At 35.1% G+C, this 17312-nt stretch overlaps 1 protein-coding gene across 1 annotated transcript in view; it reads right to left on the bottom strand.

Annotated features, from left to right (window-relative positions):
- LOC115222473 (AT-rich interactive domain-containing protein 4B) overlaps positions 1-17312 on the bottom strand; it is a 78037-nt gene that overhangs the window by 25839 nt on the left and 34886 nt on the right. The window contains exons 3-7 of the mRNA XM_036511618.1: positions 7816-7881; positions 3674-3767; positions 2865-2944; positions 2374-2468; positions 1050-1274 (exon numbers count right to left, since the gene is read on the bottom strand). Coding sequence (XP_036367511.1) covers positions 1050-1274; positions 2374-2468; positions 2865-2944; positions 3674-3767; positions 7816-7881 — 560 coding nt within the window. The remainder of the gene's footprint in view (positions 1-1049; positions 1275-2373; positions 2469-2864; positions 2945-3673; positions 3768-7815; positions 7882-17312) is intronic.

Genomic DNA, 17312 nt, shown 5'->3' with positions numbered 1-17312 from the left:
GTCTGTTCAAATAACAACTTTTTCCTTAAACTGCATTATTCATATCAAATGTTCATATTTAAATATAAAATTTTTCATCATAGTTTCATGTACAGCAAGAATACAGAAAGCATTTCAAATGTTAAAAACACTTCTGGAAACGTTAATGTATCTTTACACTTAATCACAGAAAAGTAAAATTAAATAATACTCTTCTTTCAAAGGGAGAGACACATCATAAAGTGTTTGTTCAACACAAAATCAAACTGTAAATTGTCGTTTACCACAGAAAAGTAAATATGAAACTTCATTTTCACAATTCTTTATAATTTTTCAATAGAAGACCTGTGCTTTATGTGTGATGCTGTGGGACTGAACCCAACAACACATTTGTAAACAGATAATCACTTACATATCATTAAAATTCATTTACTGATATCAGTCATTGTGCCAGTGACCAATATAATGAGTGCAATGCATTAGTCATTGTACTATGGCCTACACTGGGGGAACAGGCTTTAACAATATAGTTGATTACATCAATCCCGGTACTTTGACTGATGCTTATTTTATCAATCTCAGAAATCAGCCAAAGGTGATCTCAGTGGGATTTGGATGAAGAACATAACAGGACATAATCAAATAATACAAGGTATTTTGTCCACCATTCTACCATTGACTACCATTTGATAAAAATATTTTAAAACATGATCACAAAAACATAAAAAAATTTTTTTTTATATTTTCAAGCAACTGACAAAGAGAAATACACTTGCTAATTGGCAGAAAACACAGTGGTGTGTCTACAAATACAAAACCATGGATTTAATTATATTTTTATAATTATTTTATAATTATATTTTTGGCCATCACACACTCACAAGCACAACACAGACAACACACATTTGAATTGAGCAATTCAATAAACCACAAAACAGACACACGGCACATGCAATTATCTTCCAAATACAAAAGGATTAAGAAATGTTAAAAGTTTGCAAAATATTCAACATTTTCTATATAACCCATACATTTGTCAACATGTCTTATATATTCAAGGTTTCACTTACAATTTTCCATCTTTAAATGACCGCACAAGCAGGTGATCTTTGTTCTTCAGTTCAACTTGATGAGCATCAGGTAAAACAACGAGAACAGGTACATATAAAGGGGATTTTCTCTTATCTCCAGTTTCCATACACATCACTTTTCCAACGAGTTCTTGAAATCGTCCTTTGTACGATGCTCTTTTAGGTGGACTGTCTTCGGAGCTGCTGTCTTCTTCATAATCAGCCCTGAAAGATGAAGACAGGCTGTTCGATAAATGTTAATGCTGCTCTCCAGAACAAAAGACAATTATCAAATCATCAAAACTAAACATTGTCCTTCTTTCTGACTAGGTATGTAAGCCCTCTATTTTAAGGGAAGGGAAATGCCATAGATTAGGTTTATGCTTTCCCAAACAGCATAAAAGAAATGAAATTGCTTCAATGAGAAAGGGAAAATATATATCTATCTTGTCATGTTAGGATCTTTTTTTCCTTTTTTCCCCTATTAAAATAATCCCAAATAAACCTGGGACTATACAACAAATTAAATTTACTGTGTGTAAATTAACACCATTATGCATGAACAATGGTTGATATCAAAGCAAGCGTATTATTGCATGTCATCTTATGTTTGCACTATTCTGGCTCTTTGATGCCTTTAATAGAGTGCATCTCAACAGATATGTTTTACTTGCTGGGTATGGACAAAGGTACAATGCCTTTGCAAGCTCTCTAAGACCAGTGAGGTACCATATATGTTTCTCTTGAACATATATGGTATCAAATCAAACTAAACCAGTGAGAATTCCAGAGGGTCAATGTTCAGGAAAGCAAAAACTGGGATTAGCAATTAGTGCAGGATGAGGGCTGAGCATAACAATAGTAATAAAAGAAGGAAAGAAAAGTGTGATAAAAGTGTTTGAATGGAGATGGCTGGGTTAGCCAGCTCTAAGAAGCAAAGGCCATTGTAGCAGTAGTAGAAAAAGAGAGAAGAGACAACATTCCCATGGACCAGAGGTTGAAAGTGACTTTATACCAATCAGTTTCTGGATGCAATGTAGGATGTCTGTGTTTGCAGCAGCACTGCCCCAACAATATCTCATTGTGAGCATTGCTTGAGGTTTGTAGAGTGACAACAACTGTGCTTGAGAAGATTCATACAATCCAAACAAGCATGTGCCAACTTTTGGGAAAACAGACATAAAAATAATGATGCTTATAAATTAACATTCATAAACATGTATTGAGTACTATTTTTTTGTTTGTTTATACAATCAGGATGGAGAGGGGTATAAAGTTATACTAAATTTAACAATTATTACTCCAGCTATATAAGATTACTTACCCTGAAGCAGAATACCTTCCTCTTTTCCCTTTCTTACTCTGCATTACTGGAGTCCCGAAGTGTTCTGGGTGAGACAGAGGCAAATGGTCCAGAGTCTACAATACAAAGACATATAAAAGTTAAATATGTATTTTGTATTCTGATAGCATTCAAAATGGAAAACTGATAAGTACAAACAGACAAAAGATTTTATACATGGAAAATACTCAGTCACCACAAGAAGACTGAGGAAATATTCATTTTCAATCAGGAAAAAGAAGTTAATTAATAATAAGTTATCAATTTACTATCACATATTCATGTTCAGATTGATAGTAAAAAGTGACTGCTAACCTGTAATATTAATCTAACAGCATACTATATACTTTCAACTTCACAAGCTATGTGATTTATACAATCATATGCTTCGTTTGTAGTTACTCAATCTTGAAAACACTTATACACTCACAAACACACCTTTACAACATCAACATAAGTATAAATGTCCTTACTTCACTTTCTACAAAGTGTTTCTCTCCTTTTAAACATAATTGAGTTCTTCTGAGTGTCCTCTCATCTCCATCATCAAACACTACAAAATAAAATTTATATTATTATTATTATTATTATTATTATTATTATTATCATCATCATCATTATCATTATCACTAGTATTATTATCATTATTACTATTATTAAGATGTCAAGCTGGAAAGAATCAAAATGCTTTGTGACATTTCTTCCATCTCTTTATGTTCTGAGTTCAAATTCTGCTACAGTCAACCTTTGCCTGTCATCTTTTCAGTGTCTATAAAATGAGTACCAGTTGAGTACTATGGCTGATATACATTATTTACAATGGACAGATAGGTATCCTCACTTTTTTTTATTATTTCCACAATGTTCATCAGGTGTTCTGGTGCAATTTCTAATCCAACCCGTTATTTAACTAACAGTGTACTTTGTACTCCTTCCTAAGGTAGTCTTTTTTTGCTAATATTATTTCCCAAGTCCCTGCCTGGGATTTAACTCAGGATCCAAGGATTAGTAGCCTGCACTCTTATCCACTATGCTATATGCCTGTGGAAACAACAAACAGGGTGAGGACACCTATCCATCCATTGTAAATAATGCACATAATTCCTCATCACAAAAATATAGAATAGTATGGCTGATATTTATGTATACGTATGTGTATTTTTGTGTATAGGTGTATATTTTTTTATATATATATGTGTATATATTGTTCCAGAACAAAAGTTTCTCAGTAGATTGTATTACTATAGAAATTGAAGCAATATCAGTTGAAGACAATACTCACCAACAGTGTACATGCTACAGTCATTGACTTTGTTAACAACACCTTCAGCTGAATGATTAGTCTCTGACATGTTAACCAGAACAGGAGCACCAACCTAAAAGTATTTAGTAATAATTAAAAATTGTATTGAAATATTTAGAAAATAAAAACACACTGCAAAATAAGCTAATACCAATTAAAAACATGACTTTTGGAATTAATATAATAGAATATTACGTTTGTAAATCTCCTTGCTTTTAAAAACTTAAAACTACTCTTAAAATTTAACATTTCAAGAGAAAACAAAATTAAATTGAAATAGGCCACTAAATTCAAATATCACTGCCTTTTTTATTCCATAGATGCCCATGGAAATTATATCTAGAAATAGTTTTATACATAAAGTGGTACCATGGCTGTTATTTTCAAGGGGATTCAACAACTGATGATCCTATAGATTCTATAATCTCTTGAAGAAGATAAAAAGCTCCCCATTGCCTGATTCATGTCCATCTGAGGATTTGAAATCATTACAGTTGTTTAATAAAATAGTCTTAGAAATGGTCTGCTTCAATCCCAAAAGTTCATTAGGCTGGAATTTATCCTGGTTCCATGGTATTTAACCTTTTAGTATTCAAGCCAGCCATATCCAGCCCAAGTATTCTATCTGTTTTGTGTTCAAACTCACCAGATCAGGCCTATCACATATACCCTACAATATCATTCTACAAAAATAAACAATCAGATCATTGAAATCTCAAAGCTATGAGATAATATATGATTAATTCAAAACAATGTGAATATATAAGCTTTGCATTTAACAGAGTAATCTGAATGCTAAAAGATTAAGTAAAATGAAAGTACAAGACTCTCCCATCTATGAAGACATCTGTGCATAACAATGTTACCCAAGTAAACCAACCACTGCTGCTGGTACACATTTTCAGCAGAGTACACTGGAGCAATATGAAATGAAGTGTCTTGCTTAACAGAACAGAACATGCTGCTTAGTTCAGTAATTGAACTCACAAGTCTAATAAAAATACTTGGTAATCATCATGATTCTGAAGTTGCAATAATGAGCTACAGCTATCAATGGCAGCTTCTATTTCTAAATGAGATAATTCAGAAAAAGTTATGTATCTAAATGATGATGGGATATTAATTGTTGACTCTTTGACTATTGACTCAACTAGTTTTCATTATTTCATAAGCCGTATACTTAACTAACAATATTTAGAACAATCATAGAAACTGTCATTGTTCTCTGTGCAACTTTGAACATTTTTATCTTTCACTTGTTTCAGTCATTAGACTGAGGCCATGCTGGAGCACCTCATTGCAGAACTTTTACTCAAATGAAACCCAGTACTTCTTTTTTTTAAGCCCAGTACTTATTCTATTGTTCCCTTTTGCCAAAACACTAAGTTACAGGGAATATAAACACACCTACACCAGTTGTCAAGCAGCGATGGGAGACAAACACACACACACTAAAGATGGGTTTCTTTCAGTTTCTGCCTAGCAAATCTACTCCACTTGGGTTGGCCCAAGGCTTTTGTAGAAGACACTTGCCCAATGTGCCAAGCAATAGGGTTGAACCCTGAACAATGATGTTAAGAAACATGTTTTTTTTTTTACCACATAGCTACAACTGAACAGATTTTCTTTCACCACAACTGAACAGACTTTCTTTTTATTATTATATGGGGGAAGAACACCATCCATGACCCTTGAAAATCCTTCAAATCTCTGAGAGTGACGTTGATGTTTAGTTTGAATTTTTAATGGTCAATGTCTATAAGGGAAAAAAATATGGGTTAGGAAAACATTAGAGAGCTCTAGTTTTGGGATGATTAAATGTGAGAGCTGGAAGGAATCACAAGACAAGAGTTGAGAAGCATTAGGTACTGCAGATCTCACAAGATCAGAAAAGCAGGAGTTACTGAGTAGATAAAGAAGAGGCGGAGAAAACCATGTCTACAAGCCAGTATCTGGAGTATGAGTTTTCTTTCAGATGTGGTCTAAATTTTTCCCTCATCTCTGAAAATCACTCATTTGAGCTTTTTAAAGGCCAGCAATTCATCAAGAAGTAAAAATTGTTTTCACAAAAATAAAACCTTTATTGACTGACTAAGAATTTAGCATATCATATTAAATTTTAATAAAAAGTTCACATGTATAAAGTAGATGAAATTGGATACTTCAGTGTCTTCTGAGCTACACTTTAAATGCTACTTATGACTTTTAAGTTCAAAAGTCAGCAATGTCCAATGTAGCATTTTATCTGCATATAATAAGATTTGTATCAACATCCACTGGTGCACCTATTGTACTCAAATGATTTTATTTATTACTACTTTACCATAATAGTGATGACTGACTTTTAGAAAACAGTTTGAATAGAAACAATTGCTTAGGCTGGCAGATAATAAAGTTTCTGCACTATACTGGTACTTCTTCAATCTCACTATAAAGAAATTTCCAAAATCTATTTTGGGTTTTGATATGTCTATTCACCCATGAAGATTTTAAACAGATAAACAAGTTCATTACAGACAATGTATCCTGTGGAAGGAATATTTGCTAAAAAGATACAAGGAGTATATTTTTGTTCGTGACCTTGCCAAAAGAGGTTTGTTCATATATTATACAATGCTGGTAACAAGTGCAATAGGTTAAAAAGAAAGCTTCAATAAGCCACAACAACCATTATGGGCTTGAATCCCAAGTTGAAAACATTTTAATTCACATAAGACAATTCTATATTGCTTTTTAGCTTTTCGTGACTAAGAATATCATTGTTTGAGGGCACTGATGGACAGATCACAGCAGCGAAAGTAACAATGGATATCTAAACAACTGAGAGGGGACACCACATGTTATTTTTCTTTGAAAGCACCTATTCATCATTTTTCTTAAGTAATGTTTATGTTAGAAGCCAATTCACATTAGTGTGTGCGGGTGTGCTTGCATCATATATATGCATGGCTGTGTGTATGTGAGTTGATATCCATTACAATAGCATTGTTCATAAGAAATATATGTACAGTCATTGATCATTGGTAGACAGTCTACAAACAGACTTCATGCTGTCAAGTCAATTATTATATGTTTTCCTATGGTCTGTTAGAATGGCTCTGCAACTTTTACAATGGTTGACAAATTTACGAAATGTACCTACATAAAATTTTGCATGAAGATCAGTAAATCCGCAACTGGTACTCTTAAAGTGCTTCATCAGGATTTTGCTAAATATTATCTGGGATGAGTGCAAGTTTTTAAGTGGCATGCTCACTTCTTGCTGGTCCAAATTGATGAGCACTCGAGGTAACCAGTCACAAGCAAAACATCACAAAATTCAATAAATTCATCCTTAAAGATTGTTAATGAATAATCCAAATGGAATCAGTTAGAGAGTCTGCCACAAGATTTTTAGAGAAAACCTGAATGTGCATAGCACTGCTACAAAGTTTGTCCCTTCAACTTGATCAAAAGCTGCAGCAACATCATGACACTTATGAGAAGATTAACATCAAGATGAACAGGCACAAAGAGAAAGCTCAAAACCTGTTTGTAGAAGATGGACTCGGGAGGCTGGTTACCAATCTTCATCACATGCACTTGCATTTTCATTGCATTGTATAATCCCAACATGTACAGATCAAAATTTTCTCATAACATTCCACATGTGTGCATGCACGCACACACAGACACACACACACAATTGTTTGCCAAAACCAACACACAAGGGATTGGTTACCCTAAAGCTGCAATAAAATATAAGGTATTGCAAAGATAGATTGAACCTAATAACACATGGTTGTAAAGTGAACTTTACAGTGAACAGAGATAATGACGATTCCAATCTACTAATTAGTTTTATGATTACAAACTGGATATCAGAATGAACAAAAAAGTTTTGAAATATGATCACAAAGAACTAAAAGATTGGACTCAACAACCCAATTCAAAGAATAACAAAGTAGTTCTGCCTGGCAGTGATCATTAAAGCAGGTTGTTAGAAATAAAGCTGACTCTTTCAGGTCTTCCCTGCACCCTAAGTCATTGGCTTCACTAGAAACAAATGATTATCATTTGTATATGAAGAAGAGATTAATTACAGCATCTGAATTTAACAATAAAAAGTAGAGTGTTTTTACCTTAAGAGGGCCCTCAATACAGTCATCGGTAACAATTACAGATGTTTGACTTTCCTTTAAGAAAACCTATAAAATAAAACAAAGATAGCATAAATATTTATTCTATGGAAAGAAAAACACAGCAGAGTGTTCAAAGACATTATAACAAACAACAATAATAATACATATTCATATATTACTGCATTTAGTATGTTCTGTTAATGGTTGCAAATGTAATTACTTTCACAATAAACATGTTAAAAATATGGTATATGTTCATATGTGAGTACATTTCAATGCAATTTTTTTTCTATGACGAGAACTTAAAAAAAAAAACTTACACACACATGCATTCTTCCAGTTCCTTCAATAATCAATTTCTAGTTGTCCTGAAGCCAACCTGCCTGACATCAACCCCTGACTCTGTATGAACTTCCTGATTTAATGTGATCTAAATTAAAACCTTCCATCATAATTTCCTTGTTAATTTATGTTCCAAATACCAGCTTGATAATGAGAAAGTTATTTCTCTAAATTCTACATTAATATATATATTAACTGAAATAAAGGCAGTGTATTTCAAGAGAAACATTATAACAACAGAATCAAGTCTGTTACTTTATTCCCTGGGTGGCACGTAAAAAGCACCCACTACACTCACGGAGTGGTTGGCGTTAGGAAAGGCATCCAGCCGTAGAAACTCTGCCAGATCAGACTGGAGCCTGGAGCAGCCCTGACTTCCCAGACCCCGGTCAAACCGTCCAACCCATGCTAGCATGGAAAACGGACGTTAAACGATGATGATGATGATGATGATAGCAAACCAAATTTGAAAGTAAGGGATATTATTACTACTAAACTGAGATCAAGAAAGTAACAAAATTAACTTCAAAGGTAGAGTCTCAGATTAAGTTTCCTCCCCAAGGACAGCAATGATCTCTGCAACAGGCTTCCAAGATATTTTCCAACAAATCTTACAATGTTTTGGTCACTTGCAAAAAAGCAGCAATTCATCCAATACAATTTAACAGACTCAATACATTCTGCTAGACCTAAAAATACACAACAGGTGGCTCTCGTTTTATAATGGCTCAAATAGAGACGTTATAAAATTATTCAGATTTACACCAGCCAGTTTAGAATTTAGACCATCCACTCAGTCCACATGGCTCCTCCTTTCCTCACTTTTGTTTTATTCACTCATCTTGCACTGATTGCTTGTGAATGCCATGATAGATGCATGTTACAATTAACGGTAATAAAAGGTTTTACAAATAAGTATACCCATGTGTGATAAAAGAAAATTTACTAGTGTGCATCCAACACTTTGGATTGAAACTTTTCAGTGAGTACTGACACTTTAAACTGTATGCGTGTAATAATTACATTATTACTTATTATCTTAAGTAGGTCTAAGAAAGTATGCAAACATTTTACATAAATTTTAGTCGTAAAAGCTTATATCAAAATGGTTTACATAAACGAAAACTATATTTTTAGACGCATAGAATGCATCACCCGTCTCCCACCCACCATGTACATTATGTAATGGTTTTGTTTCTACATCAATTTCATTTACAATATCACTGAAGGAATGCAACACTGGTATAAAATGAGGGATCACCTGTATTTACTTTGTTTCGGAAAACTGAAAGAATAGCTATTTTTTTATTTTTTACCAATGATTCTAGTAGATTTTTTCCTGTGAATTTAGTTGTTCTAAAGATTGACAAGTGGGGGGGGGGGGGTTCTTTAGCACCTGATTGACTCTATAATCAAAAAAGCACTATGATCCTCCTGTTGTTTTTCAGACATGTAGTATGAAGGACTACATTATCCAATGGGTCTTCTCATTTTTAATTTATAAGAGAGTAAGTAGAATGTGATTTAAACGAGCTTTGACTACTACTTATACAGATCAAGATACTATATAAAGTCTGTTGCTTGAATGATATATCAGTTGTATAAACAATGAATAGAAATGCACTGATCCCAAAAATGACTCCTTGGGTGCCAGCATGTTGATGACAGCGTCTACTTTAGGACCTTTTGAAATGCCTTGTTTGGAAAGTATGTGTCTCAAATATTCCACTTTGGGTTGGGCAAATTGACACTTCTCTCTGCAACATCAAAGCCCTTTTCTTGTAGATGCTGAAGTAAACATTTCAGGTTCTGTGAGACTCTGCATTCGGACCACTGACCAATATGTCATCTAAGTAGACACCAACACCTGACAGATCGTTCATGATGTCATCCATTATCTTTTGAAAATACCCGGAGGCTGAAGAAATTCCAACTGGCAACACATTTTGAAGTAAAACTCCTCGGTGAGTGCTTAAAGCTAGACATCTTCGACTCCCTGGAGCAAGCTTGATTTGGTTGTAAGCACCCACGAGATCAATTTTTATGAATCCATGACCTCCTCCTAATTTTTGCATCAGATCTTCTGGTGATGGAAGTGAATGTCAATGAGTTTCCAGCTGAAGATTTATTGTCACAGAATAATCACCACAAGCGTGGATAAGTCTGTATTAAAACATAACAATAGGAGAGAGAAAACTAACAACCAACTGATTGTTCAATCAACACATTAAACAAACCAATGAATAGTTAGCTGGTAAAATAATGAAGTGATATTAAAATAGTGCTTGTGTTTATGTTAATTTTTATTTCATAATGACCCCTCTAGACACAACATATATAATATATTGTTTTCCAATTTTCTTCAAATTTATTAATAAAAGATACAATTATTTCTCATCACACAATCAGGCCATTAACTATGGGATGTGATAGAGTGAACTAATTCCACACATGTATCATAATATCAACAACTTCTTTCAATTCTCTATTTCTTAGGCCAGTTATAATCATCATCGTTTAGCGTCCGTTTTCCATGCTAGCATGGGTTGGACAGTTCAACTGGGGTCTGTGAAGCCGGAAGGCTTCATCAGGCCTAGTCAGATCTGGCAGTGTTTCTACGGCTGGATGCCCTTCCTAACGCCAACCACTCCGTGAGTGTAGTGGGTGCTTTTTACGTGCCACCCGCACGTAAAATAAATGGGGGGGGGTGTCTCTCTCTCTCTCTCTGTTTTTTAATAACTCCAATAAAATAAGTTGTTTCAGTTATAAGACTTGTGGCCGTGTTGGGGTACCACCTTGAAAGGATTCCATTCATCAAATCAACCCCAGAATCTATCATGTTAGGTACTTATTTTATCAGTCTCTTCTGCAGATATAGGGTCGTTAATAAACCAACATTGATTGTTAAGCACTGAGAGACAAACACAAACATGCCATATACACAAACATACATACAATGTGTTTCTTTACAGTTTCCATCAACCGGATTCATTCGCAGGATATTAGCTGGTTAGGGGCTATAGTTGAAGACATTTATCCAAGGTGCCATGCAATGAGTTAGAACCTGAAACCACATTGCTGGAAAGTGAATTTCTTAGCTAAACAGCTATATCTGTACCAACATAACCAAGCTAATATTCTAATACGAATCATCATTCATACTGATTTGAAGAGAGTAGATTTAGAAGATACTGAATAAACAAGATACTAAATACAAAAAATAAACAAGACACTAAATATGGTTCCACAACCTGCTAGAAATAGCAACCAAATCTCTCTCAAATCATACCCATACTGTCACCCTTTTGTTACCATATTTCTGTTGAAATACCCTTAAATTAATTTTGAAAATAATGCAGGATTTAGTATCTAACTTTGTCTATATTAAGTACTTGGAGCATAAATCAATACCAAATTTTAATGGAAAGTTTTAATCTAGATAACTTTAAAATAGGAAGATTGCATAACAGAACTAGGAGCAGCTTCAGGTGGGTTGGTGTCCAAAGAGTTGAGGAAAAGACAGATTGGATAAAGCAGTTCTTGATATAATGTTTTAAAAAGGGGGGAATCTTAAAGAGCAGAATGCCTTTGATCAAGTGTCTGCTATTCCAGGTCTGACCTGGGACATAACAGCAGCAACTAGACATAAAAGAAAAATTCCTGAAATAACCAGTGGTACTACTAAAGAAAATAAAAACTGTGCGGTTGAAAACTAAGTTTATTATACACAGATAAATGAAGGTATTCTAATAAATTAAGAAAAAGAGAACCAAATTCACAGTAACAAAAGAAGAACCCAAAGCAGTTTTGTTTTCATGCTTGCAAAGGAACATAGATGTTAAATCACCACTAAATCAACATATCCTCCAGCTCTATTCTTGAACCCAGTCTTATGATGATCAAAAATCTATACTTCAGTATGACCAATTTTGTCTATTAAGTATATATTTTTAATATGCTTCATCAGAAAGATCAGTTGTTTGCCAACTACACATCAACAAATGCTTTGTCATCATCTAACAACTTACATAAAATTTATCCTTTAAGTCAGGGGACTTGACTACAAATTCTGAATGAAGAAGCCATGTCATATTGATGCTAGTACTTGACTGGAATGTATTTTAACGACTTACAAGATGAAAGGCAAATTTATCCCAGAGATAATCAAACTCAAAATGTATATAGAATATAACTAAATACAACTAAGTATTCTGTGGTTTACAGCCTTCTTCATAATGAACAGGCAAGTTTATCTGTTTTAACCAGAGTTAAGAGTCTTGGTTTTTGATGTCAATTTCTCAACCCATATATATAAGTGGCTATAAGGTATAGATTTCATAATCAGCTTTTCAAAGACAGTTGATGCTATTTTATTGTCAATGTTGACTACACATCATAATGCCTGCTTCAGTTTGAGACAGTTAATTTAGTGTGTTTGTCTCACTTCATCATTGATTTCCTAGTTATAGGAAAGGCCAGCAAGCCATAAAATCAATATCATTCACTTATAGGTTGTGGCATGGCAGTGTGGTTAATATGTTCACTTTGCAACTACCTAGGCTTCAGGTTTGATCTCATTGCAATGACACATTGGGCAAGTGTCTTATGAGTAAAATGTGGAAGGCAGAAAGTAGACAGAAATCCATTAGAGGAACCATTCATGTTCTTGAGTGGTAGACTTAACCTGTTGCCCAATTTAACACCATAATCTAATTATAGAAAAGCTGTCATACTAGTGATCATTAATACAAAAGGGAAATCCAAGTTGTTACAGAAAACTGTTGTTAATGGCTGTCTCCATCTGAGATACTGTGAAACCAATAGGATGTTAGTTGCCAGAATCCGAGGTTTCCTTAGATCAGGATGTATTTTTTGAGAGAAAGAAATAATTTCTTTCATTCCTGTCTGTATCTCTCTTATCTCTCATTGCAATGGCTACTCCCTGTTATTTCTCTTTGAAGCCTAGGGCTAAGGTTGCATTCTTCGTTCATTTCCACCTGTTGCCTCCACATCTGCCCCCCCCCCAGACTTTCATTAGTTTATTCCATGTGTTCGGTGGCAGATGACACTTGAGAATATGCACAGCTAAGCTAAGAATCTCTCGTTTGTTTGTTCTAGCCCTTAAAATGACCTTTAGTATCAGTGGTTGCGCTCACCCTTTCCCATTGCGCCACCAATACCAGAAATCGCTTTCTCTCTCTCTCTCACCAGAAAATTTTCTCTTTCTCTCTTACCGGAAATCTCTTTCTCTTTCCCTCTTACCGGAAATTTCTTTTTCTTTCTTTCTCTCTTACTGGAAATTTCTTTCTCTTACCAGACCTCCATTGCCCTTCCCCTCTCTCTTTTTTCTCCACAACCACCCACCTCCCATCTCTAGACTAACTAAACCACATAGTAGCCCATTTACTTTTTATTTATTGACACATTTATATCTGCAGCATCAGTAATGCTTCATCCACTAGGCTCATAGTGCTTATATCTACAATGCCCCAAACACTTTCATATACAATGCTTACTCACCCACCTGCCCCCAGTACAGGTAACAACCTTAACAACTCTAATATGTTTGAATGATGGAAGGTGAAAAGCAAGAACAACTATTATGATGCCTGTTACCAAACATTCAACTGCTGAATGTGGAGAATGAATGGAGAAGGAGAGTCTACCAAAGGTTGACCTAATTGAGGGGCCAGCTATCCGAATCAACAGCACTCAGGTAGATAAAGCAATTAAGGATATGAAGTCAGGGAAAACCCCTGGCCTATCAAGAATCACCACTGGGATGCTTAAAATATCAGGCGGTGTGGGTTATGGTCTTGTAAATCAGGTAGTTCATGAAAGAGTCATACCCAATGACTGGTGTAACAGCACCATAGTCAACTGCTACAAGGGTAAAGGTGATGCTTTAGATAGAAATAACTATAGAGGTATCAAATTATTGGATCAGGTGATGAAAGTTACAGAGAGGATCATAGCCCAACTAATTAGGGAGAGAGTTAGCCTAGATGAGATGCAGTTTGGTTTTGTGCCAGGCAGAAGCACCACTGATGCTATATTTCTGGTAAGGATCTGCAGGAGAAATACATAGCCAAAGATAAACCTCTGTACTTGGCTTTTATTGACTTGGAGAAAGCCTTTGACAGGGTCCTCTGATCCCTTATCTGGTGGTCAATGCGGAAACAGGGGATAGACAAATGGTTGGTAAGAGCTGTACAAGCCCTGTACAGGGATGCTGTCAGTAAGGTGAGGGTTGGCAACGAGTATAGTGAAGAATTCTGAGCAGAAGTAGGGGTTCACCAAGGATAAATCTTCAAAACAGGCTGCCCCCGGGAGCTCCTCTATGTTGATAACCTAGCTCTAATAGCTGAATCACTGCCAGAACTGGTGACGAAGTTTAGGGTTGTGGAAGTAAGGTCTAGAATTGAAGGGCCTTAGGGTTAACCTAGCAAAAACCAAAGTCTTAGTAAGCAAGAAGGCTGTCAAATCACAACCCCCTTCAGGTAGATGGCCCTGCTCGATCTGTAGAAAAGGCATGGGTAGAAACTCCTTACGATGTACCCAGTGTAAACTAGACATATAAAAGGTGCAGCAATATCAAAGGAAGGTCAACTGGGAAATTAGTTTTTGTATGTGACAGATGCACTGGGGCAATAAACACTGAAGATGCTCAGAAAACAGATTCCATCACATGCCAAGGGAAGAAACTAGAAGTAGTTAATAGCTTCCAGGAAGACATGGCATGAGGTGGTGAAGCATAACCTTTGAACATTGGCCCTCACAGAGGCAATGATGGGAGACCTGGATCTTTGGAGATATGATGTGATTGAGAAGAGCCAGCAACTTAAGTGAGATCGCAGCCACGCATGTCCAGCCCTCTTAAGAATACCCCTGATGCGTCGGGCGATATGATATGCTTGAGAAGACCTGTTGAGTCAAGTAAAACCAATATCATAGCTGTGGCCAGTGCCCCCTGACTGGCTCCCGTGGTTGATGCCAGGACCACCTCACTGGCTCATGTGCCAGTGGCACATAAAAAGCACAAACTGATCATAGCCAATGCCAGTAACCCCTGACTGGCTCTTGTGCCGGTGGCACATAAAAAGCACCATCTGAACATGATCAATGCCAGGTCCACCTGACTGGCTCCCCTGCCAGTGGCACGTAAAGAGCACCCACTACACTCCCGGAGTGGTTGGCGTTAGAAAGGGCATCCAGCTGTAGAAACATTCCCAGATCAGACTGGAGCCTGGTGCAGCCGCTAGCTCTCCAGACTTCAGTCAAACCATCCAACCAATGCGAGCATGGAAAACGGACATTAAACGATGATGATGATGAAAGAGAGGGAGAGTTATTAAAGGATTTTATGAGGTTAGCAAAGAAAAGTTGTAGAATAAAAATATTAAATAGCCATGATAACCTAATTACATATCAAATAACCAAGGATGCACTTGCTGAGTTACATTCTAATCTTTCCCAATATGAAACTTGTCAGTTTTATATTCTGATCTCTTAGAAATTCAGAGAAAAATTCATAGAAACATCTATCCTCACATTGGCAAACATTGCATCAAGATGGGTCGATAACAATTGATTTACATGGTGCAATAAATTATTAATACTCAATCCATCATAGAGTAATAATATATTTCAGATGAACCAATTATTTTGTGATCATGCAGTCCATTCCCAGGAGACAACCATCATAAAATAATAAAACAGCCCAAACCAATGAATATGGTAAACATGAAATTAGGCAAATAGTTTCCAAATCAAACTAAATATGAATGAAAAAAAAATGCCTAAATGATTGTTTCAGACAATCAAAATTTAAAAAGAGCAGTTATTCATTTGTTCAACATAAATTTTCCATAACATGCAAGAAATGGGGAGTTATTGAAGGCATGATTTTACAACTAGACATTCATCTTGCTGCCAACACTTACCTAATTTTCAAGGTAAGAAATTTTGTTTAGATTTTTTTTTTTTTTTTTTTTTTTTGCTTAAGAGGCCTTTGAAAGTACTGAGTGACTGGCCATATTGTAAACAAAGAATGTCAACGTCAACAACACTTCACTCAAATGTTGACAAGCATGGAACATCAACATTCAGAAAGATATGTGCACTCATACACATGACAGGTTTTTTTTTTTTGCAGTTTTCAACTATTAAATTCACTTACAAGGTATTAATAAACCAAAAGGTTGTGGTAAAAAACATTTGTTCAAGATGCCACATGGTAGGGCTGAACTCAAAACCACGTGGTTACAAAGTGAACTTCCTAACCACACAGCAACGTCTGCCCCTTTAAGTAATTCTTAACGTGTTTTAATGGGGAGATGGGTGTCGTAGCAGCAAAGCCCAACTCATTACTTATGAAATGCATTGCTAACCAATATAATATCTAATGCAAAGACTTTCAACTAGAAATCCAAGTTTTACAAACCTTTCTTAAGTTTGTAACCTGAACTATTCATAAAAGAATTTTTTTTAAAGTAAAAACAGAGAGAAAACTTGCACCTTTAGTTCCCACAGTTAATAACCTTTCCAATGTATTTTTGTTTAACTTTATTATTTCATTCTAAACTACTTTTAAAACAAGACTAAATTTACAAATTTATAAACTTTTCCAATTACTCTGTGCTTATCAACACAGTAAATGTACCATCTTTAAGCTCTGAATTTTCTAAGTTATTTTTAGATCACAGAGACCACGAGTAGAAAATTATTTATACAAGAGATGCTTGGAAGATTTCCAGACATTGTGTAAGGTTATAATGTGCCCAGACTGTTGAGCTATTTCAAAATTGTTATTATGATGCAAATGTGAGGAGAGTAAGAATGGTTGTTGTCTATGACTTGAACAATAAAAGAGGACAACTTCAATTCTCATTGAGTAGAAATTGGAAGGAAATATAAAAATACACTATATAAATGAAACTATGACCATCTCAAACAAACCAAGAGAAATCAATAAGTTTGTTATAGATTTTTAAATGTTAAAAACTAAAAAAAAGTGTTTTATTCTATTATTTATAAAACAAAGCAATTTGCCAAACCTTTTCCTCTATGTGTGTGTGTGTGCTTGTGTGCATGCGTGCATGTGTGTGTACACACACATATATACAAAAAACAATTTGGTATATATTAGTATTGTT

The sequence above is a fragment of the Octopus sinensis genome, linkage group LG20 (assembly GCF_006345805.1).
Source record: "Octopus sinensis linkage group LG20, ASM634580v1, whole genome shotgun sequence".
Classification (NCBI taxonomy): Eukaryota; Metazoa; Mollusca; class Cephalopoda; order Octopoda; family Octopodidae; genus Octopus; species Octopus sinensis.
This window is presented reverse-complemented; position numbering and strand designations above follow the sequence as displayed.